Raw genomic sequence first — 27,157 nt, forward strand, 5'->3', positions numbered from 1 at the left:
GGGGAATTATGGGGGTTCAGGGGCACCTGTGCAACTACCTTCCCGGCGCTTGAGCGATGGCGGCTGGGTCGGGAGCAGGTGTGGCTCTCCTTCCCGTGGTGGATCGGGGCCCAGGCTACCTCCCGGCGCTTGAGCTATGGCCAAAGGTTTCGGTTTTTTAAATATGAAGGAAGAGGCACATAAAATGGAAAGCTGTATATTGCTTGGGGACAGTATAAAACAGATACCGACTGAACACTGTTAAGTATATTTTCTGTTTAAAATTCAGTGTTTTTTTTTTGGTTTTTTTGAGACAGGGTCTCACTATGTAGTTGAGACTCATGTGGAACTGACTATGTAGCCCAGGCTGGTCTCAAACTCACAGTGATCCTCCTTCTTCAGCCTCCTGAGTGCTGGGATTACAGGTGTGCGCCACCATGCCCAGCAGACTATTTCTATTTTCTAATTCTAGGTTTTAAGATTCTTTATGTAGGAATGATTGTTATTTTCACATGTGAGCAGTGAGACATACATATTTCAGTGTTCACAATATAACAAGTTAGGGTAGACCTGACTGGACATATGTAGAGATGTGGATTGGTAAGTGGTAGACTTAACGGTACAATATACCGTACAGACTTAGCGAATGTGCCTCAGAAATACTGCTCACTAAGTGGTGACGAAGTCAATGTGTGCACATGCAATTCGGTATCACTTATGTATGCTTTTAAAATGAGTAAATGGTGCTATGGAAACACACATGTAATATAAGAGCTGACGTTTGAATGACAGTACATGAACTTAAGAGCATTGATTACTGGGAGAGGAGAGATGGAGAAGCTTAAATGTATACAATTCTGTTTCTTTAAAGAATTTGATGAAAGAATATCTGTTAAATCTCAACAGAGAGTACACAGCTTTAGTATTTTATGTACTTTTCTGTATGTTATTTTTTGATAAAAATCTTGCTATCAGTCCCTTATTGATCCTCTTAGAGGGTTTTGGAAACCAAATTTTTCTGTATTTCAATTTGGGTCTTTGAACTAAAAGTATTTTTAAAAATTTTAACATTGTTGTGGTAAGAACACAGCATGAACTCTACTAAACCAATTCTAAGTGTCCATTACTGTGGACTGTAGACCAGTGTTGCACAGCAGATTACAGCGCCTGTTCACCATGTGCTTGTTGGTTTATAACTGCTTTTTCCCTCTCCTCTGAGCTGTTGGCAGCTACTACTCCAGCCTTTTATTTTAAAAATTTGATGAATGCGACTTTATCTATGCCTCATAGAAGTAGACTCATGCCGACCTTGTCTTCTGTGTCTGGCTTATTTCATTTAGCAACTGGATATATTTCTTGTTTCATTTCAGATTTAGTAGGCCTAGGCTCTTGCTCGAGCATGTTCTTTTCATTTCTTTTGAGTATTTATCATTTTTATTTTTACAGGTGTTTACTCCACTCTGTCTCAAAGAGTGAATATCTATTATGGTAGTGGTTCACAAAGAAGTGTTGAAGGTTTTCTTAGGAGAGGAGGGAGCTCAGCCCAAAGAGCTAGTTGTGTTGCTGAAAGAACCGTAACACACAGGTTGGGCAAGAGGTCCTGTTCTGGGGCCTGTGGTCCCATTCTGGGTCCTGTCCTGGACTGTGAGTTGCCTTGCTTCTCCGATGAGTGTCTTCAGCTTTGCTCAGTTGAGGGCTGAGTATCAGTACTCAGCTGGATTATCCCTCTCATTTTGTATGCATGCTCCGCAAAAGCAGCATATCTGTGAGAGGCAAGTGTGTTTCAGATACTCAAGCCAGTAGACCCTGAAGCGTAATCAGCTGTGGCATTTCAGGCTGGAACGGACCCTGTGTGTCTTGTCTTTCAGTGTTTTCTCAGCAAAAGCAGACTAGTAGATGTCACAGATGAAGCTTCTGCATCATGAGAGGGAAAATTTGATGTTGCCAAAACAGGTTTCCACTTCTAGGAAACACACAGGTTTTATATATAGGACTAATACATGCTTTCTTTTTTGTTTGTTTGTTTTGTTTTGTTTTTTGAGACAGGGTCTCACTATGTAGTTGAGACTGACCTGGAACTCACTATGTTGCCCAAGCTGATCTCGAACTCACAGTGATCTTCCTGCCTCAGCCTCCCAAGTGCTGGGATTACAGGCGTGTGTCACCTTGCCCGGCCATGCTTTCTTATTTGAACTTTGAAGAAGAGTCTTTTCTGGGGAGGGTAGATTAACATAATATTAACAGCAGTCCTCTGAGAGGAAACATCCAGTTGACACTACAGTTAATGGGTACTGTTTTCTTACTGAAATAAAAAAAAAAAATTATACTTGGGACTCTCCGAAAGAGGTATGCTCTATAGTCCTTACCCTTAATTTTATTGAAAAATGATCTCCTTGTTTTAAACTTTTGAAGACTAGAAAGTAATGTTATTTATTACTTCATTCTCATTATGCTGGTAATTAGTTGTAATCATTAATTTTTTTTTTCTTTTAAAAAGTATAATAGTAATAAAGGTGTATGAAACAAAACTCAATTTAGTGATTGTTAACTGTTTGGTATTGCTTTTTTCAGATTTTTCTCCATGTATTTACATATGTCAATGTAGAGGTTGGCAAGGGTATGATACTTTTAATTTTTCTGTGATTTGCCTTTCATTCACTTAGCAGTGTGCCTTCTCAAGGTAGAAATTTTAAACATCTGAATACTATATCATGATAATAATGCAGATCACATTTAGTATTTTGCTATTAATTGCTTCACAAGTATAAGATTCTGAGTTTGATCCCCGGTACCCCCCCAAAATTTTTTTTTGCTTTGAGAAAGAATGCTACCATGAGCATTTGCACTTGTATTTGAATTCTTAGGGTTAGAGTTACTGGGTCAAACACTGTTAGCATTTAGTGTGTTGATAGATACTGCTAAAATGTCTAACAAAAAGCTTTCTAATTTATACTCCCAATGATAAGGCAGAAAACTGCCCTCCTTTTTAATTATTTCTAGGATTGCATTGATTGTTTTACAATTTAGGAGAGAGATAAGATAAAAAATGTTCATAATCTAGTGTGATAATTGCATTAATAGAGTAATGGTATAAGAGAGCCATCTAATTCTGATTGTACTGGGATGGATAAGAAGACTTTCTGGAGGAGTTAATGCTTTAAGTTGGGTCTCAAGTAATGCATTTGCACTAACCAGGAAATAACGGGAATTTTCTAGGGGGAAGATGTCTTAGGCTGTTAGGCATAGGGAACACTATCTGTGAAAGACAATACCGGTGATGGAGAACCTGTTAGAGCTTTCAGTCGTGACAAACAGCCAGCCTTGGCACACATGCCAGAGGTTCACCACCCCTGGGCAAGAAATGACATCATGGGAAGTATTGAAGGAGCACATGTACTTCACAGTTGTGGAGAAGAGGGCCGGGGTTGAAGCTCAGTGGTGCCACTGCCTGCCTCGCAAGCACAAGGTCCTGAGTTTGATCCCCAGTACCAAAAAAAGGGGAGAAGAATGTGTAGAAGAGAAGAAAGGAAATGCAAGAAAAGTGGTAAAAGACAATTCTAGTTATTCCAAGAAAGTGACCTTTAAATGTTCTGTTTGAATTAATGGAAATATATCTGATTTTTGTGTTAGAAGAAAAGTCTTGTCATTGTGAGTAGAATGAGGCAGGTTCCAAACAAGGGAGTATGCAAGGTGAGGAAAGGTGAAGGTCTAAGTGAAGGCAGTAATCCTGATAGCTGGAGAATAGGGGTTGGGTCTGAGAGTCCCTGAACAGGGATACTAAACAACTAGGGTGAGTGAGCGAGACTGGAGAGGAGAGGACGATTTTTATGTGTTTCAACCATGGAAAACAGGATCACTACTCCTGCACGTAGAGTATAGGCACAGAAGATGGGCTGAGATGGGTTTTGTGTAATGGGGGCGCTGTTGGTCAGCCTGTGGAACTCATGCAGGTGACAACAGTGAGAGCTGAGGTGGAGGTGCTGATGGACAAGGGTCACTGTTACGCGGGCAGAGCAAGGTTCCTGTGAGCCTGCTTCGTCTCCTGGGAAACCTCCCAGAAATGTAAATAGCAGGGAAGGGTCAACGGAGACACAAGAGAAGGCTGCAAAGACTGGGGAGGAATGGCCAGTCACCTGTGAGGAGGATCCGGGAGCACGGGTGGCACCCTGATCAGAGAGGGCAGGAGCGTGGTGCGCTCCGACTGTATTGGCATTGAAGAGGCGAGTGGGGAAATGAATGAAGACAGGAATCTGGAGATGTCTGGACAAATAGGGAGACGCTGCAGATTTGTGGAAGGTACTACCTATGATGGACGTAGGTCTTTGGAGTCAAAAGAACTTTTGAATTAGTAATACAACAGTAAAACAGCTCACAAAGGTCAAAAAGGATAGCTGTGAGAATTAACATGAAGGTCAAAGTGTGCGCCTGTTACTGTATCATCTCACCTTGGATGGCTAAAAATTCATATGTAGAAAAGGATAAATGTTCACCCAATCAAAGTAATGGCTTGAGAGCTGACTCTAGGCTAGGCATGAAATTCTAATTATTGTATTCTTTTGGACAAGGTGCTTTTTTTTTCCTACTAGTTCTGTATCTAGGAAAATGCTATTCTGTATTTATCTGAGAGACACTGCATTTCTACTGTGTGATGGATGTCAAGTGTAAATTGTTAAAAGACTAATGATAATTCCAAGACTTTTACTCTATTTAATAATCTTATGATAGATCAGGGTAAACAGAAAATCAAGATGGTCATTCTGAGCTTGGACCGGGATGAGAGGGAGATGCTCATTTAGCAGAGCAGAGCAGGTGAGGAGTTGGGGTAGAGTTCACCAAATGCTCTTGAAGTGAAATCTCCGAGGAGGAGGAGATGCTACTCAGGAGTGAAGGAACGGAGGTGGGCGATGAGGCCGTAATGCAGCGCAGAGGTGAAACGCAGTGAGTGGTAGCGAGACACTGAGGAGCAGTCCGTGGTCGGGCGCCGTCAGACCGTCAGATGGGCAGCGGGTGTAGAAGAGCCAGAGTAGGAAGGCCTTTACATGGCATTTAGGTGGCTTTAGATTTTTATCCTAAAGGCCATTGGAAGCCATTGAAATTGTAATCAGATAATTTACAGATAATTTTGAAACCGGAATGATGGAGGAATTTAGGAGATTGTTTCCTAAAGTAGGAAGACCTAGGCAAGAAGGCAGCATATAAGTGATTTGGGCATTGAGCAGGAGCAAGGCAATAGTTAGAAGGCTGTTATTCAAGCGAGGAGGGAGAAAATGGCATGCTTCGGTGCTGGGTGTGGAGGGCAGGGTAGGAAGAGTAAGGAACGTACTACTTCAGTGCTACAGCTGTTTAGTGTCTAGGACTTTTCTGTGCCTTATAAGGGTAAAACTTTGTTTTAAAATGTTGTGTTTCGCCTGACTTTTTCTTTCTTAAACTTTTTTAATCTCCAGGAAGAACCTAAGAAAGTCCGCTTTGATTATGACTTATTCCTACATCTTGAAGGCCATCCACCAGTGAATCACCTCCGCTGTGAGAAGCTCACTTTCAATAACCCCACAGAGGACTTCAGAAGAAAGTTGCTGAAGGCGGGAGGGGTAAGTGGCACTCTCTTATAAAAAGCTTTCTATTAAAAAGGAAAAGAAAAGAAAACTTTGCCAGTGTGTTGAAAAGTATAATAACATTTTCGGAGAGAGAAAAGAGATGAAGCACCTTAATGATTTAGCTGCAGACTCATGATTTGCACAGAACAGGTAGGCAAACAGTAATATTTTTAAATAGGTATTTGTCTTAAAGTATGTTGTTGCGAAACGCATCCCTAAGATATATGTAGTTCATTTATTTTGACAAAAGCCCAAAACAAGTAAGCAATAAATCATCCTCAGTTAAGAAAAGAAAAATGTCTGAACTTTGTTATATTAGTTTATAGAAACTTTGGGAAAAGTTAAAAGTCATGTTAGAAATATTAAAAAGGAGTTATTGCTCTGATTTTCTTAGTCATAGCTAATAGAAAGGCATGTTCACTCATCACGTTTTGAGTCTTTAAACACATTTTTGTTTGGATTGGGTGTAAGTAAAATTTAGATTTCTCTTTTAAAATAATGATAAAATTAGATGAAAAAGGTGTGATAAAGTTTTGGCTTATGATTTGGCTAGGTTGGGAAGACTACATGGAGTTTCTTACAAATATAAACATCTGAGATGTTTTCTTGCAGCTAAGCCAACTGTACAAACACTATTCATTGGTCAAAATCTGCTTTAAAATGGGTGTCTCTGGGGCCATGTACCTCACTTTAGATAGTTTCTTTTATCATTTTGAAATCTGTTATTTACTCTGGGATCCTCTTCACTTAGTGTTTTTTTTTTTTTTTCCTGGAAGGTTAATAGCTTTGTATTCCTGAAATTATCATGTCCTGTAAACATGCATAGACCTATGTGGCACAGAAATTTTTCCCTTATGGAGTTAGGATCTTTGAGGATCTCAAGGAAAGGTGTGGAACTTGTCATGAGAGAGTCTCATATGGACAATTGTGTGAACAGTTTGGATTTTGTGTACTCCATCTTTTAAATCCTGTTCTGCCAGTCTCTTGCTCTTTCAGCTGAAATGCTGATGTGCGTTTTGAAGCTTTGCAAGTCCCTATCAGATTTCATTTTTCATTGCGCCATATGCCAGTAGATTACAGGTTAAGCAAATATTGGTGGGTTGGCTTCGGAAATGCACTACCACTTAGAGTAATGAGGAAGTGCATCTTCAGGAAGAAATGGGCTTTTGTAATGCTCATTTTACAATTAAAATACATTTTAAAATTAGTGACTTACATATTTATTAAAGAATCTGTTTAAAAAGGAACCTACTTTATACTTTTAATATTTATCAAGAACATGGTGTTGATGCTGTCTACCTGTGGCTATATCTTTAACAGTCACCTGGTCCATTTTAAATCCTAGTTACCTTCATTATTTTCTTTTTATGATGGTGACATTTTACACTTCTGATTGTCTCTCTAGGGCATAATGTTGGCTAGGTAATTGGGCTGTATGAATTATGGGACTTGAGCATATCAAGCTTCAGATAAATGTTGTGGGGAAAAGTAAATATGGCATAAGAACTTCTTAGTGCAACACTGCATCGCCAGAGTGCACAAAGGTTGCTGCGAGCAGATAGGAAGTCGGAGCTGGTGACAGTTGGGGTGCAGAGCAGCACCCTGACAAAACCATTCCTGTGCTGTTGGTCTCTTGCTCCACTCAGCCTTCACCTCAGAATGCTCCTTCTTGCTCCCAACTTTCCTCCTTGGTGTTTTTTTGTTTTTGTTTTTCTTTTTTGAGACACGGTCTCACTATGTGGTTGAGACTGACATGGAACTCACTGTGTATATAGCCCAGGCTGGTCTTGAACTCATAGTGATCCTCCTGTCTCGGCCTTTCAAGTGCTAGGATTACAGGCGTCACCACCACACCTGGCCCTTAGTGTCTTTTAAAGTGCTGTTTGAAGCACAGATATTTTCCCATTACATGTTGATTGTGTTTTGACAACTTTAAGTTGGAATGTGAAATCTGAGTACATGTTATTTGATGTATTTAAAGTTTCCAAGAGACCTATTCTACTGAATTTTTCAATGAAATAAAAATTTTAAAATTCATTTGGAATAATACCAATGCCACAGAGTCTCTGTTTCACATGGGAAGACTAAAGTTACCTTCTCTAGGTAATGTAAAAAATGACTAGGCTAGTAAACATTTCTGGTTAACCTAGATGTTTGAGTTACTACTACTGTCTGGGCCTATCTTAGTGTTACTAACTTTTGAGCCATTCTTCTGTTTCTGATAATGTCTCTTCAGATAAACTTTTATTTTTGGAGGGGTGCTGTGTTCCTTATTCCTAAGCATGACATGGGTGACATATATCTGTTCTACGATTTAAAGGAGGGGGAAAAGAAATGGAACTCTTCTTCATTGTGCACCTGAGTGTGATCATGATGTATATGCTTAAGCCATGACTGGAATAAACTTAATGTTGGCTATGGTTCTCTTTTATTTTTTTTTCTTTTAAACCAAAAGCACATAGCGCTATTAAGAGTTGAAATCAGCTTTTCTAGAGACTGGAAAGGTGGTTTTCAGAGCTTGTAGCATCATAGGAAAAAAAGCACTTTTCCGCTCTTAGGAGAAAATGATTTCAAGGAACTTTTTGCCAGAAGAGCTGTAGTTCTTTTTTCTTTTTATTCTATGAAACTATGCCTATATGACAATTGTTTTCTTCTACTGAGTTTCTTTTATGATGTCATACTATTTTCTAAATAATCTCAAGGAAATCTTGGTGTACTTTCCCCTTGTAAGAAATGCACCTTGTGCTCATGTATTGAAGTGCTTTGTGATGTTGAGGATAACTTTTCTTTAAAAGGAAAAAAAAAAACCTTTTATGGAAAAGATACATTTGGACTTAAGTATTACTTTCTAAGACTATTGAAATATAAAATTCTTTCTTTTACAGGGCTCTGGAGGTAATTTTCTGTAAATTAGAGACCTCATTGGAATTTGCTGGGGAAATAGTGGATTTGGTTTAGGACCTAAGCCATTAATCCTTAATTAAAAAAAAAAAAAAAAAACCTTCTCCAAAACAAACAAAAAAACCAGAAAAGAGTCAAGGAGTAGACAGGGACAAACTTAAGAGCTATTTAAAGTATGTATCACATTAATACAATTAATGATTAATGTTTCTTGCATACTTACTTCTCCAAAAAACAAAAAAACCAGAAAAGAGTCAAGGAGTAGACAGGGACAAACTTAAGAGCTATTTAAAGTATGTATCACATTAATACAATTAATGATTAATGTTTCTTGCATACTTACTGTTTATATAGTTATACTTATTTGGGAGATTTCCTTTGAGATCTCATTTTATTTCTGGACTGCAAGGGGGAAGGGGCAGTGAGAACAATAAATTTTTTTTTTTTGTACCGGGGATTGAACTCAGGACCTTGTGCTTGTGAGGGAGGCAGCAGAACCACTGAACCTAAACCCCTGGCCCAACAATAAACTTTTAAGGGCAAGACTTGATATTGTGTACTTGTCCTGGAGTTATAAGCAAAAGGATTAGGCATACCCCATGGAGAAGCTATTCCACTGAGGTGTTTCTGTGTATTTCCCATTTATAATAAAATGAACAGATTGATTCCTTTTGGATCAGCAGTTCTCAAATTGTTCTGACATTAGGAGCAAGGAGTTTCTGATTACAACAGATGATTTTTCTCTCTGTTCAGTCACTGCCTTCTTAGTAGCTGGAATGCAGTCATCTTGAGAAATGGTGTGGAAGGCTTTTGCTATCCAATGCTCCAAGACAACAAATTGAAATAAGTGAGCTTTTCTTGTGGGTATTTGCAAAGCATAGATACAGATTAGCTGTTGTATGTGGTATAACTAAAACGAATTGATCAACTTTTCTCTGAATTTCTGATGAGGGGGCTGTGTGATGCGATTGGAAATCAGGCTGATTTAAAAACAAAAACAACCCTCATCTGTATTATCTTCTCTCTGGGTAGTCCTAGAAAAGTTTTTGCATCTTTTTGAATCTCGGTTTATTAGCCATGTGATGGACCTGGTAGTGTTTCCTTCAGAAGGAATCATAATCATAGTATTTGTGGCACATACTACTCAGTACTGGCTTAGAAGATAAACAGAGGCTTGACTACCTTTGTATCAAGTACTTAAAAGGAGTAGGGATGAAAGTTTTGTTATTCAGTATCAGATACTCAGTCTATTCATAGTAAGACATGTTTATCATTGGTTAGAATGACTAGCACATTAATGGACCTGTGTTGTATTTAAACAAGAAAACCTATGATAGGTAGCTTTCTTCAAGGAGTTTAAATTCTGGGTGTTTGTATTTTGCTTGTATAAAGAGTAATTTCAGATCTGTTTGCAATATCATTTTTAAGATATAAGTTTTTATTAGAAAAATTAGTGATTCTTAGCACTGCTCTTATTTCTAAATTTCTATCAGAGTAATGCATTATGTCCAGCAAGGTAGTTACGTCCTTTGCTGCCATTAAGAAAGCACAAAAGGGCGAGCATCTTTTGAGAACTGAGATTGTTATATCTGCTCCTCCTTTTTTCTCCCTAGAGGTTAAGTGGCCTGTTTCTTTGTTGTTCTTTGTGGCAGGATGGTAGACTGTTGACCAAACTTCCCTGCCTCCCTCTCTCCTTCTCTTCTCATTCCTGTCTCCTTCCCTTTCCTTCTCTCCCTCTCTCTGTTAAACAAGGCAAAGTCTAAACATGTTGTTCAGTCTCTTCCTGAATGGCTGGCAAGCAGTTAATTTTAAGAACTGAAAATTAAAACTAACTACAGCATTTGTTACAGCCAGGGTTTCTACAGGCAAAAATCCAATTCTGTTCAGACACCACCTGTTTCAGTAGGACATTTCAGACGTCCATTTGGCAAGATTTGTTGGAGAAGACTTGGGGAACATGCTTTCAGTCTGTATTAAGTCTGTAGCATAATGCAGTCCTGTTTTTCAGAACGACAGTTACATTTATATATGATCTGTTTTTGCAAGAAATAAATTAGAAGTTTTCTGAAATACTGTTTATTATGAAAGGAAATTCAGGGCCACAGTTTTCCTCCAATAGAGGTTTTGGTTATTAATTGGCCAAAGAGATTTTATGACAAGGAGCTTTCGCTATTGTGTCAAACCCTTTGAACATGGTATTTTCTTGCCAGGACCTGGAATGAACTTGTGCAGGATGATTTACTGCTTTTTTTGTACGAGAACTCTAAACACTTTGGATTGCTAAACTGAACTGTACAGGTCCCCTTCTTTCATGTTCAGATTTTATGTTTTTGAATGTGTGAATACACCATAGAAAACTGATAGGCTGTTGAGCTTTCCTCTTGACCACTTTAATATTGCAGTGAATAACCACATAGTTCGTGGTGCCCTGGGATGAGTATGTCTGTGGGATAAATACCTTGGGGTGGAATTGTGGTTCTTACACAAAATAGAATTTAAATATTAGCAGACATTTACAGATTTCCTGCTAAAGCAGTCTCACTACTGTATGCTTCTATGACAATCTGTGAGAGCGCTTATTCTGCCTGTTTTCCCTATGGTGATTTATTAACTGGCCGCCAGCCCACACCCTGCCCCACCCTGGTTTGGTAAGTGGAAATGGCACCTCATTTTTAATTCATTTTCTGCTTAGGGTGATGATGAGAAGCATTTCATGTGCTTAGAAGGACATTTTCATTTTCTTTCAAAGACCACATTTTAATGTATTTTAAATTGGAAATATTCTAAATGTTTCAGCTTCAACTTAAATTTATGGATACTCTTCCCACATATTTAGATTTGGAAAGGTTACAAAAAGATACGGAAGCTTCTTTAACCAAGCAAGGTCTGTGTTTTCGGGCTTTCTCCGATGTGTGACAAATTATGCTCTTAGGAACTGATTTGTCAAGATTTTGGCTTCTAAAAATATGAGTGGCTTTTGTGGCAAACTCATCTCGACAGTCCCCAGAGAGGGATAGTTGGCTGCTTATTTTTAAAATGACTCAAAGCAAATATTACAGAGTAGATTATTTTAGTGGCTGTCATTGGACGGTTTCATTAGATTTTTGGATTTTTGTTTCTTGGAACAAGTGTGCTTTTTTGTTATTTTCTATTATATATCATCCTGTAATTGCCTCAAAAGATAAAAGAATGCTGTTGCTTTTTATTGGCACTGGTAAGAGGTGGGATTTATTTAAATAAATGTAAGATCAAGCAGGCTGCCTTGTTTACGTGGTACTTTCACTGAAGTTAATTTTCTGTCATTAGGTAGTTTCTCTTTTCTTTATCTTTGGCTGCCCTTTACACAACTCTGAAAAATTAAATCATGAAAGTAGAACATATACATAAACGAGAAATAGGATATGGTAAAATATGAGCCTTTATTCAGAATATAACATTGATCTCATAAATTTTCTTTTCTCTAGAGAAAGCATGCTCATGATATTACAAAATTATGTGATTCAACATACCTAGTTATTTTATGGTTTAATGTCTTGTGAAAATCACATCAGTTAATTTTGAAATATGTACTGAAAAAAATCTGTGGTATAAAACAATTTTCCTTCCTTTGTTTCTTCCTTTCCACCTACCTGTTTACTTTATAGGAAGGAAAAACATAAAGGCATACTTTTCACTATGCTCAAAGCTCAAGTGCTCTTATGCAGAAACTGAACAAAAGCCAAAAGAAAAAGAAATGGCAGATAGATGATCCTAGGAAGTGTGCCAGGGAAGGTTGTATTGAGTGTTTAGCCCTCAGTTTTGAAAGATTGCTGCATTTCTTTCATTAGACCTCCAAGAAACAGCCATGTAGCTGGCCATATATAAGAAGCTCTTAACATAGCAGCCTCAAGGTTGTATTCAAAGAACTCTCATGTCTGGTTAGTTACCTAGGATATCTGAAAGAAAGCCAGCACTCAGCCCTGCCCATGCTCCTATCTCCAGTGTAGGAAAAGCCAAGAAAATAAAATTGGAACAAAAAAGGGGAAGAAATGAAAGAATGTGAATCTTGGAGAATGTTTAAATTAAGAACTTTTAAAGCACAGAAATATTAAAGCTGTTAACCGTTGATTCAGTTTCTCTCTCCCTTCTTGGTTCAAGTGATTCTTGTGCACTTGGATATAGAGTTTGTTTTATGTAAGTAGGTCAGTTCTCTTACATCTAGGTTGGTGTAAGGGCTGCTTACAAGAGGAGCTGCCTATTCCTATGGTCCCTGCCAGAAATTTTTGAGGATTCATGCTCTGCAGTGTGGAGTAAGAGCAATATAGGGGTTGGGGGATAAGGGGTAAGGAGAAGGTGAAGGAAGGTTGTGATTCACATTCTGTTGGTTTGTTGTTGTATTTGTTCTTGTTCTGTAAGTTGTCAGAAAAACTGACAGTGATCAGGATCTGAAGGTAGCACTCTAAAAAATAAAGACATTTGAAGTACATTTCCACGGAGTGAGGATAGATGGGGTAGGTGGTTTAATATAATAATCTTTATCACCACAAGGGACACGGTCATGGTGTTAGAGGAAGAACGTTAGATTTGATATCTGAAGGCACAGATTCAGTTCATTGATCTGCTACTTTTTTTACCTTGGAGTTTAGATGGGTATAAATCTAAAATAAGATTTGTGTAAATCCCCCTCTTTCCACTTGAGATTATTAAATGAAATGTACACAATTAGCTGCCAGCAAATAATTATATTGACATGACTTCATTTTTCCTATAGATTTATTACTCTTTGGATTAAAGCATGGTTCTTGTTGCCTAGAAAGGTGGAAATAGAAGGTTTCCATTTCAGAGTCTTTGACATAATAAAACTTTATTAGAAAAAACACACTTTAGCTTCAAGAAGGAATTTCCCAGCTGATTAAAAAAATCTGTATTTGCTAACTTCAGAAAATATAGACTATTAAGAAAACGCAAAAAAGAGGAAAATAAATCATGATGATCTCCCCTCTGACTATATTTCTGTATTTTACAGGGTGTTGATTTGTAGATAAGATTCCACAGAAAGTTTACTTTTTGCACTTAATTTAGTAAGCATAAATTACATCCATTTTAATATATATGACCTTATTTTTATACTTATTTTTAAAAAACATACCTCATACTTCAGAGGATTGTTATAAAACTTATGGATGGTGAGAACTTACTAAGAGTGAATTCTATGACTTTTAAAAAATTTTCCCTTTTTGGCTATTTCTGAAAATTAAAGTTAATGGCTCAAGACCTAAATACAATAATAGCTTTAAGAATAAAAGAACAATTTTTGTACAAACTTGAGATTTTCATTTAGTGGTTTTGATAAGAGTTTGGTGATCTAGTTTTTTGTAAGGATTGATGGACCATAATAGTTCCATTATTTGGAAATGCATATATTTTAATTTAGGTTATTATAGATATTGATTATGGCTTATCTTTGTCAATGTCATTCTCATTCACCAACCCCTATATAGGTTAGCTTGGGGGGCTTATGGTTAGCTTGAAAATGTTAAATATTTTTAAAAAGCTGTTGATGGAAAGATTACGTAAAATAAGGATGTCCTGCCATGAAATAAATTGGCCCATTCAACTACTGTTAGAGTAAGACAGATAGAATAACATATACCTGGCAGTGGCACTACTTATAGATCCAAAAAAGAAGGGTGATTTTGATGTTCACATGGAAATACTTTGTCTAAGATAGTCTATGCAGGAGTTTTCTGGGGACATAATAAAGCTTTCTTTAAAATTCCTACTCAGAGCTGTGTGCTTCAGTGGTTTAGTCTGGCCTTCTGTTCCACTCTGGTTTATGCTTTTAGCTTATGAAACTATTATCTGACATTCACAGAGATCTGTAAGGGTCTGGTTTAAGTACAGAGAGCAAGAGGACTTGTGGTGAGATTATTGTGTTAAAACAGGCAATGACTGTTAGACCAGGCTAACTCTTTGAAAGAACAAGCCTGTAAAATCTAGAAGACACTGAATAATACATCCTCTGATAAAGGGAATTTCACAGAAAGGGTAGAAACACATTATTTTTTACAGATTGAATAAAGTACAGTTTTCTTTCCTGGCGGTTTTGAGCTCTGAATACTTCAGCAAAAGGTGCATCATGCAACTTCTTGTCAGGAGTGTTGGAGAGCAGCGTTATGTACCAGTCCCTTCCGTCGTGTTTTGGTGCTATAAGATGCCCTTTATCCGATCTGACTGTTCCCACAGGTCCCAGGGCTGTTTGGAACAGTTTATGTTGAACCTTATTTCTTTTGTCCCTTCTTTATATCTTTGTTTCTTCCTGGATGTCTTTTCTAACTCTTCATAAAAAGGTTCTAGTTTATTTTGTCCATCACAGTCTGCCCCAGGATCAATAACCTTGAGCTGCTTTCCCTCACTCTGCGCTGTCTCCTGGACTAATCTTATTTGAATTCTGTTCTTTTGTCCTTATTTTTCTGAAGACACTTTCATAATTCACATACACAGTTTTGGCTTCAGTTCTTTTTAATTAAGAAAGTAGTATAATCACATCTTTATTCTACTTCGTGTTTCCCAAGTGGAAATCAGAGGTATATGTGCTGCTGTCCTGCAGAGCGACACAGGGTGTGGCCATGTGGTTGACACTGCTGGGTTGAATGCTGTGTTTTGTCCTTCAGCCTGGAGGGTTGTATTAACACAGAGGTGAATCATTGGGATGTGTTGCTGCTGAAATGGTTTGCTTGCTACCTGATTTTCCATGTACCTATCCTGGTTTCTTTTAGTTCAGTGAATATGGCACAGCAGTTAACCATTTGTGCTGAAGATTACAATTTTTATGCAAAATTTATATATGTTACCTAGAAAAATTCAAGGGACAAGAATTCAAAGAGAAAAAATTTAACTATGTTCTTTTACTATGGATATTCCAAAAAATGAACCCTAGACGTTGAAGGGTTAGAAGAGAAGACTCGTGAAATGGGCCTTCTTGTCAAATGCTGATATTGGTGCTTGGTGGTTATGTGATTTTTAAACAGCTTTCTAGGTTCTTTTAGTCTGTGTGCTCCTTTGTGAATTGGGATGTTGTAGCATCTAATAGGAATAGGGTGTCATAATTGTGACAGTGCAGTGAGATAAAACATGAAAAGTCATTAGCACAGAGGTTCCTATATAGAAAAAACCTATTAGCACTTTTATTATTAATAATACATTTATATTCTAGAAAAGGAGATTGGTGACTTATTTTCATGGCTGTAAAACCATACCCTTCCATAGCTGAAGAGGTGCTTTTATATGATAGGTCAAGCTGCCCATTTTAAAGATAAATAAACAGGGGCATCAGTGCTGAAGGTGATTGTCAAACAAGAAATAGCCAGGTCAGGCTTTCATTCACTGCTCTTGCATGTTCTTTCCATAGTAACAGAGAGCGACACCAGCATTGCGTTACATTGCATTGCATTTTATTTAGGGTTGGGGATTTAGCTCAGTGGTTCCAGCACCTGCCTTGCAAGCACAAGGGCCCGAGTTCGATCCCTGGTACCAAAAAGAAAAAAAAACAACAAAAAAACAGCATTGCATTTTATTTGTGTGGTGGGATTAGGAATTGAACCCAAGACCTCATGCATGCTAGTCTAGTACTCTGCCACTTAGATACACCTCTCGCCTGCTTGTTTTCTTTTAGAGTTGCAGTTTTACAAGAAGAAAGGAATTGAAAATAAAACATTCCCAGGCCACCTCCCATGTTTCTTTAGAGCCAACAGAACAATCTCATGTGAGTCCCCTTCTTCTTGAAGACAACATGAATAAACTACCCAATCAGCAAACAGCTCATTGTTACTGTTAGTAGAAGAGTTCTTCCTTTTGTTTATTGTTTTGTAGACTTAAGTACATGCGTAGACTCAAGTTTACTGTATTTCTCTTGCTTGTTGAGATATGGTTTACATGGTGTGATAAATATACACAGAATTTTAAATGAAAATTATGAAAGCAAAAGACACATTACCATTAGTTCCCCTCAGAACAACACCCCACACTGCAAACACATTCTTGCCACTTTCTGGAACAGCTCTAGAAGGTCTCTTTGTGAGTGTCTTCACTTATGCTGAGATGGCTACCTCAGTATCCTGAATTGATTCGTTCACCTCTTGTGGTCATTTGACTCTTGGCAGGAGCCAGAATTCATTCGCACAGTGTCAGATCTGGTGGATGAGGATGCACGGTGTTTCTATTTGACAGAAATTGCCCTAAATGCAGAAATACTGTAAATGTTTAAATTGAAAATTTTATTACTGTTAAAGAAACATTGAGGGGCACTCATTGCCAATGTGCCTTTTACAATAATAACTTTTTAAAAATGATCACGCATTTATAGGTGGAAAAATGATAATTAGAAATCTCCCTCTCCTCAGACATTCTTAAGCTACTACCAGCTTACCTGTTGAGGTTGGGTTAAATTTTCCTTTTTCGTAGAGGCAAGCAACATTTTTGGAACCACTTTTTTTTTTTTTCCCATTTGAATAGCAAGGATATACGAGACTTTAGAAGTGGTTTTCCTTGGCATTAACAAGTATATAAAAAGCCTATAATAAAATCAACAAATATCTTTGTAATCTATGAGATTTTGAGAGTAGAAATGTAAATAAGTCATGGTACAGTAGTGATTCTTTGAGTGCCTAGATATTAGAATTTTTTCCTTAGGGTAGGAAAATAGGCTGTTGGTGAGTGGGAAAGTGGATAGTGATGTACTTTAGTGAAATCATTTCTCTGTGGCTGAGTTGCCATGCCTTTGGGGAAGGTGCTTTTGCCTGTTGGTAGTCACCTCCTTCTTCCCTCATGTACACACAATCTGAAATCTGGCTTACGGACTAAAAATATTACAAGGTATTTGAATCTAGAACAGGTAGTTCAGACCCAGGAGATCCCAAATGTTTTTCAAGTTTTGCAAAGGCTTTTGGCAGAAAATTTCTATCCTTTTGTTTCTTGCTTCAAGAAAGGTCCCTAGGCAAAGTTACTTTTACTTCTGGAATCAGTGTGAGAGCACCTTCTGAAGTCTGGCTTGCTTCGTTATGTATGTTACAGAAGTGCAACCTCATTTGGCATTTTTGAAGCAAATTGTTGCATTTTCTGTATCAAGAAAAACCACCTTGATTTAATGACAAATCTAATTTGTATGAGGAAGTCTTGATCCCTTTGGGGATGGTATTTATGAGACTGCACTTAGGATAACATAGGTATGCTCAATATGTTAGGGGTTCTTGGAGAGACAGCAGTGGAATGAATTTTAACAGACTTTCTTAGACAATGATTTAAATGCTCTTCCAAGGGTCTTTTAGCCCTTTGGGCATAGACCAGGGGTAGTGGAGGGCTTTCTCAAATATTATTATTTATTTCAATTTTACAGTTAAAAGTTTTTGGAATGGCCTCATTTATTGAAAAGTCAAAACCACAGTGCAAAGGACTTTTCTTTCCTGAGCCATCTAAGTTGCCAGCACGATGCTCCATTGTCCCCGAATATGTTAGCGTTTATTTCCTACAAACAGAATAATCCCTTATTGGACACAGTATAACCATCATAATTATATTATAACCATCCTCAGATCCTAATCACATTTTGAAGACTGTTCCAATAATACTCTTTATTTGTGTGATAGAAGATTCCAGTCTAGAATCATACATACCATTTAGTTGTCACTTCTTAGCCTCCTCCAGTTGGGAGTAGTTCCTGAATCTTTCCTTGACTTTTATGAATTTGAAAATTTTAAGCAGGGCATGGTGGCGCACACCTATAATCCCAGCACTCAGGAGGCTGAGACAGGAGGATCGCTGTGAGTTCAAGACCAACCTGGGCCACATAGTGAGTTCCAGGTCAGTCTCAACTACATAGTGAGACCCTGTCTCCAACCCCCCCCCCAAAAAAAAAGAAAGAAAATTTTGGACACTTCAGGCCACTTATTTAGTAGATAGTTCTCAACTTGGGTGTGCACGGTGTTTCCACATGCCTGGGCAGAAGTCATGCATCTTAGCAGGAACATCACAGATGTGGTGCTGGCTCTTCTCACTTTCCATAGCCATAAACCTCAGAGCACCACTACTGCTGCATTAACTGCAGTCAAGCCATCACAGTGGTGTCTCCACAGTAACATTGCTTTCTTGTTTTTTGTCATAAATTATTCCACTGGGAAGTACTTTGAGAAAATGTAAATATTCCATAATACCTCAAACATGAGTTTATTCTTACGTCATCACAGACTCGTGGGTATATATTTTTTCAGTGAGTTATAATCCATCGCTCACAAGACTTATTTTCACACTTAAATGGTCCTCACTTGATGAGTGGGAGTCCCTTTAGTCTAGGGTCTGTACTCTACTTATTTTGTGGTACTGGGGATTGAACCCAGGGCCTCTGAATTGAGCTACTTCAATAGCCGATGTTTATTTTTGAGACAGGGTCTCACTAAGTCACTCACTCTGGTTTGACCCTGTGGTCCTCTGCATCCGCCTTCCAGACTACAGGGATTATTGGAGTATACCACCACACCTGGCTGCTGTATCCTTTCAGTGCTGATCAGTCTTTGTATACCTTCGTGCTTTTGCTAGTCCAGGCTCATTTTGCACTTTCCTGGTCCAGACCTGTGTTAAACCATTTCTCTGGAGAGCAGCCCTTCTGGGGCCATTGGCCATTGTACAGACGCCCGTTCTTCTGTGACCTGCTCTCCCTTCACTGTCGCCTTGTTGTCTGGCTCTACTGAACAGCTTTTGAGTAGAGTTGTTCTGGAAGAAGAAAGCACAGTTTATTTTGATAAATGGAATCTCTTTGCACATGCTGATACGGACTCTAAGCTGCTGTAGCTAATGTGTTACTTCTGTGCGGGGAAGGACTGTCACATACTTGATGTGATGACAGTCCTAGTGCCTGCTATATACTAAGTGCTGAATAAATGCACCAATTTATTCAAAGCAAATACTTATTCTCTCTTAGAATCAATCATTGTTCCAGGTGCTGGGTGCGTACGACAGTAAATCAAGTTTTTGAAAGGCCAGAGAATGCATATGAGTACATTTGTGGGAGCCCCTTGATAGGATGGTTCTTTGTGAAGGACGAAGTAATTTTGAAAGGTGACCATCTCTTTGAGTGTTCACCTACATTAGTCTGTGTCCAATGAAAAAGGGTTTGGGTTTGTTTTTTTTTAATTGGATTGCATGGACAAAATGCATCACAAATTTTTCCCTCTTGGTAATTTCTTAGGATAGCTCTGCCTTCCGTCCACGCTGAAGAATACGGCAGAACTAACTTTCAAAGGCAAAATAGAAACTTTAGTAATATAAAAATGTTATATTGGTTGTCTCTGCCCTGTCGTTAGTTTCTACACTTTTGATCAAAAATGTTTTCAGAGAAAATGGTGATTTGACTTCAGTCCCTCATACTTTTTGTAATAATAATATGTAGAACAAAATCAATACTTTACTGTAGAGTTACTCATCTGTGTTGTTTCAAATACTCTTGTGAGTAGAATTACAATGCACAGTGTAAGATAAAACTTTCTCTTTCAGTATTATGAAATTAATTCAAACATTTATTGATTGTTTGTTTGTTTGTTTGTTTGAGACAGGGTCTCACAGTTCAGGCTGTCCTCGAACTCACTGTGTAGTGTAGCCTGGCCTGGAAAGCTGAGTACTGGGATTACCAGTTCAAACATTCATTTATTTTAACATGTGTTTGATTGCCTATTTATTGCCCTGTACCTACCTCACAGGACTCTTAGGAGGATTAAATGAGATAATGTATGCTTTGCTCATAGAATCTAATAAGTGTCTACTGAATGTGATGTTCCCTTATGAGACTGTGACAGCAGGAATTTTGAGTTTTTCCTTTTTTTTTTTTCCTCATTGAGTTTATTGGTACATTTTAGGGATACAGCACAGTTACATTCATTATTGGGAACTTGTACCTTTACATGACAGGTCTCGGTTCTCATTTTTTCCCCTTGTCCCTGTCCTCCCTTCACCCGTCCTCCCTCCCCCTTTACAAACACTTCATTTCCATTTCTTCTTTTTCTCATATTTTTTTCTTTTCCCTTATTAGCTTTCCCCTACCCTTCCCACTTTCCTTACACCTTGAGTTTTTCTTAAAAGTTTTATGTTACAGTTGATAGCACTGGATACTTCTGGGACCTGCTGCAGAGATTCTTATTCAGTGATCTAAGGTGGGCACGAGAAAAATCAGGATTTAATTAGCGTCCACGTAACACCAGTGATGCTGATCTGAATTCATTCAGAGAAATGCTGCTTTAGGTTATATGCCTGTAAATGAAATTGCTGGGCCATAGGATACTTACATAGTGAGCTTTGTATTGCAGTATTTTGTATACTAGTTGTAATAATTTGGCGCCCCATGTCAGCATGTGTAAAGAGATCCCGTTTGTCTACTTTTCTAATCAGGTTGTGTGTGTGTGTGTGTGTGTGTGTGTGTGTATACACAGACACCTTCAATAGGTACATAATATTGGATCTTAATCATCTGATTTTGTATCTGAGTGATTAATAATGAGACTCAGCATATATTTAAGCAGCTAATCATATTTCCTTCTCTGAAATTCTTGTTCATATTTTCTGCACATTTTTTCTGATGTTAGGAGCCTTTTTAAATTTTAAAAACTTGAGTCCATTATGCTTATGTTAACTGCTGATATCTTATACTAGTTTATCCAGTGGCCTTTTTACTTCACATATTTTGATAGGTGGAAATTCTTAATTTTTATGTGATCAGATTTATGTTTATTTAATTCTTTTGGTGTCACATTTAATGCATTCTGCTATAACCAAAGCCATAAAGATATTCTTCTAGTATTGTTTTCTCATAGGTTTTAGAAAAATTTTTTGAACACTGAAGTGTTTTTAAACATCTGGAATTAATTTTATGGGTGGTATGAGCTTACAGTCTAATTTAAATATTTTCCTGTAAAGAAAACCAGTTCCAGCACATTTTTTTGAGCTGTGCTTTCCCCAGTGACCTACCCCGTCAAACAGCAGATTTTCATACATCTGTAAATCTGTCGGGAAGGATGTGATTTTGTCCCATTGGTCAGTTTGTTGATGTTTTCAGCAACACCATAATGATGTAATTACTGTCCTCTCAGTAAGAGGTTTGCTATAGGGCCTGATGAGTGTTGTACACCATTCTTTGTTCTTCGTATAAATTTTAGGATCAGTTTAAATTCTTTGAAAAACTGTTGGGATTCAGATTGAAATAATACAGATTTGGTGGATGATGGAATATTCTTATGTGTGAGCTCAGAGTAGCAATTTATTTAAACTTTCTTTAATGTTTTTAAAGTCTTAAATTTTTGATAATGGTCTACTACTTATTTATATGCTTTGTTTATTCTTATTTTATACTTTTTATTCTTATCAATAGAATGTTGTGTTTCCTATTTGTTGCTGATATATAAATACACAGTTTATCTTAACATGATGTTATTCTAGCAATCTTAAACTAATTCTGTGTAGTTCCTTTTGTATTTCTACGGGGCTAATCATACCATATGGGAATAATAACATCTATTTTTCTGATTCCTTTTGCCGCTGCATTTTGTGATCCAGTGTGAGCAGGACCAGGAAAAAAGTGGTCTTCCTGATTATAAAGGAACTGATTCTAATAATTAATCATTTAAAACATTTGCATGAGAATTTGGTAGCTATCTACTCTTAAGAAATTTTTTCTGCAGTCCTGTTTTATAGATTTTGTTTGTTTTCACTTTTTAAAAAAATCATAGATGGATTTTGATTTTATCTGACAACTTTTTGCCATCTTTTGAGACGAGCAGATGGTTTTGTTCTCCTTTAATCTGTTAATGTAGTGCTTGATAAATATTTTTATCATGCTCAAGTAGTCTGGAATTCTTGGATTAAACCCAATTTGATCTTGCTGTATTAAGGTTTCTTTCCCTATAGTTGAATTAATTGTGCTAATATTGTATTCATAATTTTTACATTTATATCATTGGATTACCTTGGTTGGTGTTCCTTATACTCTTTTTGGCAGATATTTTTGCTTTGATAACATTAACTGCATAAAATAAGTATTCTCTATTTTTTGGATGAATTTCTGTAAGACTGAAATAATCTCTTCCTGGAACTTATCTAAAGCCCTATGAGCCTATTTTCTCCTCAGAGAGATTTTAAAGTACTTAACATTGACAAGGTATTTTTCTTAATTTCAATTTTTAGGGGATAGGAGTGTCATTTTGTAAGCCATATTTTCCTACAAATTTACTTTTAAATTTTTGGCACTAAATTGTTTAAATATCTGTTTTATCTGTGCTGTTTTTGTAGGTGTATTTTTCTTGCTTTTTTTTCCTACTGTTTATTTGTACTTTCCTTTTTCAACCAATCTTTCACAAGATATTACAGCTTTTACTACTATATCTTTTCATTAGACTTTGCTGTGTATTTCCTTAGAATTTTGTAGACGTCACTCGAGTCTGTTATGCCATTTTTGTCTGTATTTGCTAAATCATTTTTTACCAATTTTTTTCAAATACAAGCACTACAGGTTAAATTTTTCCCTTCAAATGTTGTTTTATCTGCCTTTCAAAAACTGTAATACATAGTATATTAATTATTCAATAAGATGAAATTTTCCATTTAATTTCTTCTTTAACGTGTGAGCCATTTAAAACTATGTATTTATAATTCCAATATGGTAGAATTTTCTTTAAAAATGAAAAAATATTTAAAAATTTTAAGTCGGTGAATATTGCCATAATTTCTTCTTGAGTTCATTCTCCTTCTTCCTGAGGTAAACCTAGTGAATGTTCCTTTCAGTAAACTCAATTTTTGTTCATTTATGAAAGCTTTAGTTCTTGTGCTGTTATGAAAAGTGGTTTTCTTGCCTATGCCATTCTGGGTTATTACTTGTTCCCTTCAGTGCTTTGGAAGTATTCTTCCCGTGTGATTCTGGTGTCAGTCTGATTCAGAGTTGTGACACAGGTGATGAGCACCTGTCTCTCTGCGGGCAAAATTGTGATTTTTAACATTTGCTTATTTCCCTGATACAAAAGCCCTCTTCTGTTTGATGTCCGTTATTTCAGAGTTGAGTAGAGCATGTAATTATGAAGTAAGAGAGCCTCCTGACACAGCAGAGGTGGCACCTTAACAGCGCCAACCATGTAAGTAGTAAAGACAGAAAGTAATGCGTGTCAGCGATCTGTACCTCTGCTCTTAGTATTTCTGTACTTGTAACTTTATGTAAATAGTTGCTTTGTATAATTTATAACAGTGCTTTTTATTATGTAATGCTTTTATTGGTAAAAACTGGCTGATAGAACTGCTGCAAAAGAAATGCTGGGCTCCTGTAAGTCTCTGTGTGCCCCTTCGGGCATACGTCAGTCGCTCTTCGAGAGCGGGTCATGTCTTCTTCCGGTTGTTATAATGGAGCGTGCCTTTTCATTTACCTATGCACTATTATGTATCTTTTCTAGATAATATACTGATTTCTTTCCTGTGGATTTATGACTTTTACCACTTCTGAAAATTCTCGGCCATTGGGTCTCTGTGTTTTTTATTTTTCCAGGTGTCTGATTAGAGTATTTGTTATGTTTATTCTCTGTACTTTTTAACAGCTTTTGTGCTTTTCATTTTCTTCAGTCTGTGAGCATTTTCTGGCAGTTTATTCATATTTGCCTTCTGTTTTTCTAAGTATTGAGCTGTATTCAGTTGCTATTTAATTTCACTGTGATACTGCTTCCAACAATGATTTCGATTTTTCACCATTCTTAAAGTTTTTTTTTTGTTTGTTTGTTTTTTCCTTTTAGTTGCCTGGTCATTCTTACTTATTTGTTACTGCTTGGTCACTTTTTAGAGTCTGATATTTTTCCTTTCTATATTTCATATATAGCTGTTTTATATAAGTGATGAGTTTACCTTTACTTCACATCATAGTGGCTTGTTTCTTTGTGTTCACAGGTATCTTTAAGTTGTATGATTATGTTTCATTTAGGTGAACTTTGGGAATCCAGAGGATTGACTTCAGAGTACTTCGCTTTAACATCAGATTCACAAAGACCCAGGTTCTGGGCAGTCTCTGCAGGGTCAGGTTTGGTCTTAAATGCCCTGGAAAATACAGACAGTGCTACCCTTTTTGCTTAATTATAGTTTACAGTTCACATTTTAAGTATTTTCTCTTTTATGTACTCTTGATCCTTATATTCCCCTCCCCACTTAAGTGCAACAGTGAAGAGAATGAAGAGAAATCATTCAGTATTTAACTGTGCATAGTGAGACATCTGTAGAGTGCTTCATATTGTCCAAATTGGAAGGGCTATTTTCTCTGAAGCCATAATGTGTCTGATAGTTTTAGCATAAACCTTTGTAAGTGCTAGAGACTCAGTGAATATGTATTGAATATGAATTGGCAGAAGGTAACAAGATAGTGTTAAGTATTAACTATGATAATATATTTTCCCATTTTTCAGTTGTGTCTTTCTCTGGGCGTTTTTTTCCCCCTGTGCTGTGCATTGAACCCAAGGCCTTACACGCTTCAGCCAAGTGTTCTACTACTAAGTTATATCCCACCCCATGGGCTTTTAATTTCTACATTTACTAAATTTTAATGTATTTTTCGTCTTCAGCCTCTCCTAATGATTAGTAGTATATACCAAAGATTGACTATTGCCTGCAACAATTATTTATCAAGCCCCATTGTGAGAAATCTAGCTGCTAGAGAAGACTGTAATAATCTGACTGATATATTTCAAAGCTTATTTAAGAAAACAGACTGTATATTAAGCTAAATACACATAAACCTAGAAGAAGTGATAGTCATTTCTTTGAGTTTCTGGTTTCAATCCACAAAGGTAAACAGAAGTTTTCTTGGAACTATAGTCTTCTAAATATGTTACTGTTAATTGTACTTAATTGTACTTTAGAATTTAAACTATAACAATTCAAGGAATAATATATAAATAGAGTTGCATGAAATTGAATTCTGAAAGAAAAGTACTTTATACTGAAACTACTTACATTAGGAAGGAAGGCATTTTAAAATTTTTGTCTCTGTGGGATATTTTGTAAAATACTGAATATCTTTGCCAGTTCATCCTTAAATTTTAAGCTTCAGAGTGAAATGAAGATATAGTGCTTAATATTTTAATATTAAAGTATTTGAGAGGGAGGTGGCAGAACCACTGAGCTAAGTCCGTGGCCCTATATCAAAATATTTGAAGGGCTTTGCTCTTAATACTTTTCAACTGAAGGCTAGAAAAGTTAGATTTTACTTTTCTTCACTTCTGAACAAAAATATTTTTTTTATTTGTTTCAGTTTCTCACTTCTAAATATAATTTATTGGTTTTACATTCATCTATTAATGTAGAAGTAAAATATATAAAATTCAAAATATAATCCAGTTAGCAAGCTGCATCTGGAACTTTGTGCTTGGTTGTAGTTTGTTTAAGGTAACATTAAAACCATTTTGGAAGGAAAATTGAAATGTTTTATTGTTGCCCCCCCCACCACTGTACTAGGGACCTTGTGCTTGCAAGGCAGGTGAGGCTCCACTGAGCTAAATCCCTGGCCCCTGAATTTGGGGGTGGGTAGCATGGAGCGAACTCAGGTCTTTGCGCTTGTGAGGCTAGGGGTGGAACCACTGAGCTAAATCCCTGCCCCCCTGAAATATTTTTATGACAAAGGACTATGTTAGTCACACAGTTGAATAGTTTCCCTTTCTGCTTTTCTAGTGCAATCTGTCACAAAATGTCTGAAGTGCAAATGCATGTATCAAACGGGAGAGCTCATGGAAGTACATTTAGGAGATTGAATAAGTGTTTTATATTAAATTATGTACATGGGTTAAAAGAAATAAATGCAAAGGAAAGTGTTTAAGAGAAATCAAAAGGCCTATATTCTAATCCTCCTCAATTTCCTCCCTATTTTCTAGAAGAAACCTTCTTAACTGTTGCTAAGCTCTTAGGTTGCTGTCAAAGTTTGCAGAGTATTTTTATATTACTATTTCCACATGAACACAGAGCCAGTTTTCTCTGTCTCCTTTTCCTCTCAGTACAACATCACTTAGAATTCTTTCTTTTGGATACATTTACGATTTTCTGACTGTTGAAAGATTTCTTACTTCACCAACTGCGGACAGTATCACTTAATTCTCAGCTTTGTAAGTTTAAGGTATCCTAGGTTCTTTCCTTTTCTGCTCTCATTTTATCTTCCATATCTGTCATTCACTTAAACACTTTACTTTGTCAAGGTTAATATTCTATTATGTAATAAAAATATTAGGTCTTCAGTGCTTGTCTGTAATAATAGTTGTAGTAATCAAAAGTTCTTACATAGTTGTTATGTGCCAGGCACATTACATATATTTATTATTTTAAATACAGATCAATCACACATCTCTTTTCTGAGCTACTTGGGACCAGAAATATTTTCAGTATTGATATTTTCTGAGAGTTTAGAATATTCATACATGCATAATGAGATACATTGGGGATGGGTCAAATTCATTTCAGATGCACCTTGTACACACAGCTGAAGGCAGTTGCACACAGTATTTCTAGTGGCCCTACATTTTGACTGACTTGTTATATAGGTCAGGTATGAAATATTACCCTTGAGTTACTGTATTGGTGCACAGAAAATTTCCTCATGTCAGTGTTCCAAAAGTTTCTTATTTTGCAACATTTGGACTTTCAGATTTTCACTTAGG

At 36.9% G+C, this 27,157-nt stretch overlaps 1 protein-coding gene across 3 annotated transcripts in view; it reads left to right on the forward strand.

The window, feature by feature from the left end:
• Positions 1 to 27,157, forward strand: part of Mllt3 (MLLT3 super elongation complex subunit) — a 248,208-nt gene that overhangs the window by 141,063 nt on the left and 79,988 nt on the right. For all 3 annotated transcript variants that reach the window (XM_033757689.1, XM_010630899.3, XM_033757688.1), the window contains one exon: positions 5,424 to 5,567. In XM_033757689.1, the coding sequence (XP_033613580.1) occupies positions 5,424 to 5,567 (144 nt within the window). The remainder of the gene's footprint in view (positions 1 to 5,423; positions 5,568 to 27,157) is intronic.

The sequence above is a fragment of the Fukomys damarensis genome, unplaced genomic scaffold (assembly GCF_012274545.1).
Source record: "Fukomys damarensis isolate Sample0158 unplaced genomic scaffold, DMR_v1.0_HiC HiC_scaffold_31, whole genome shotgun sequence".
NCBI classification, from domain to species: domain Eukaryota; kingdom Metazoa; phylum Chordata; class Mammalia; order Rodentia; family Bathyergidae; genus Fukomys; species Fukomys damarensis.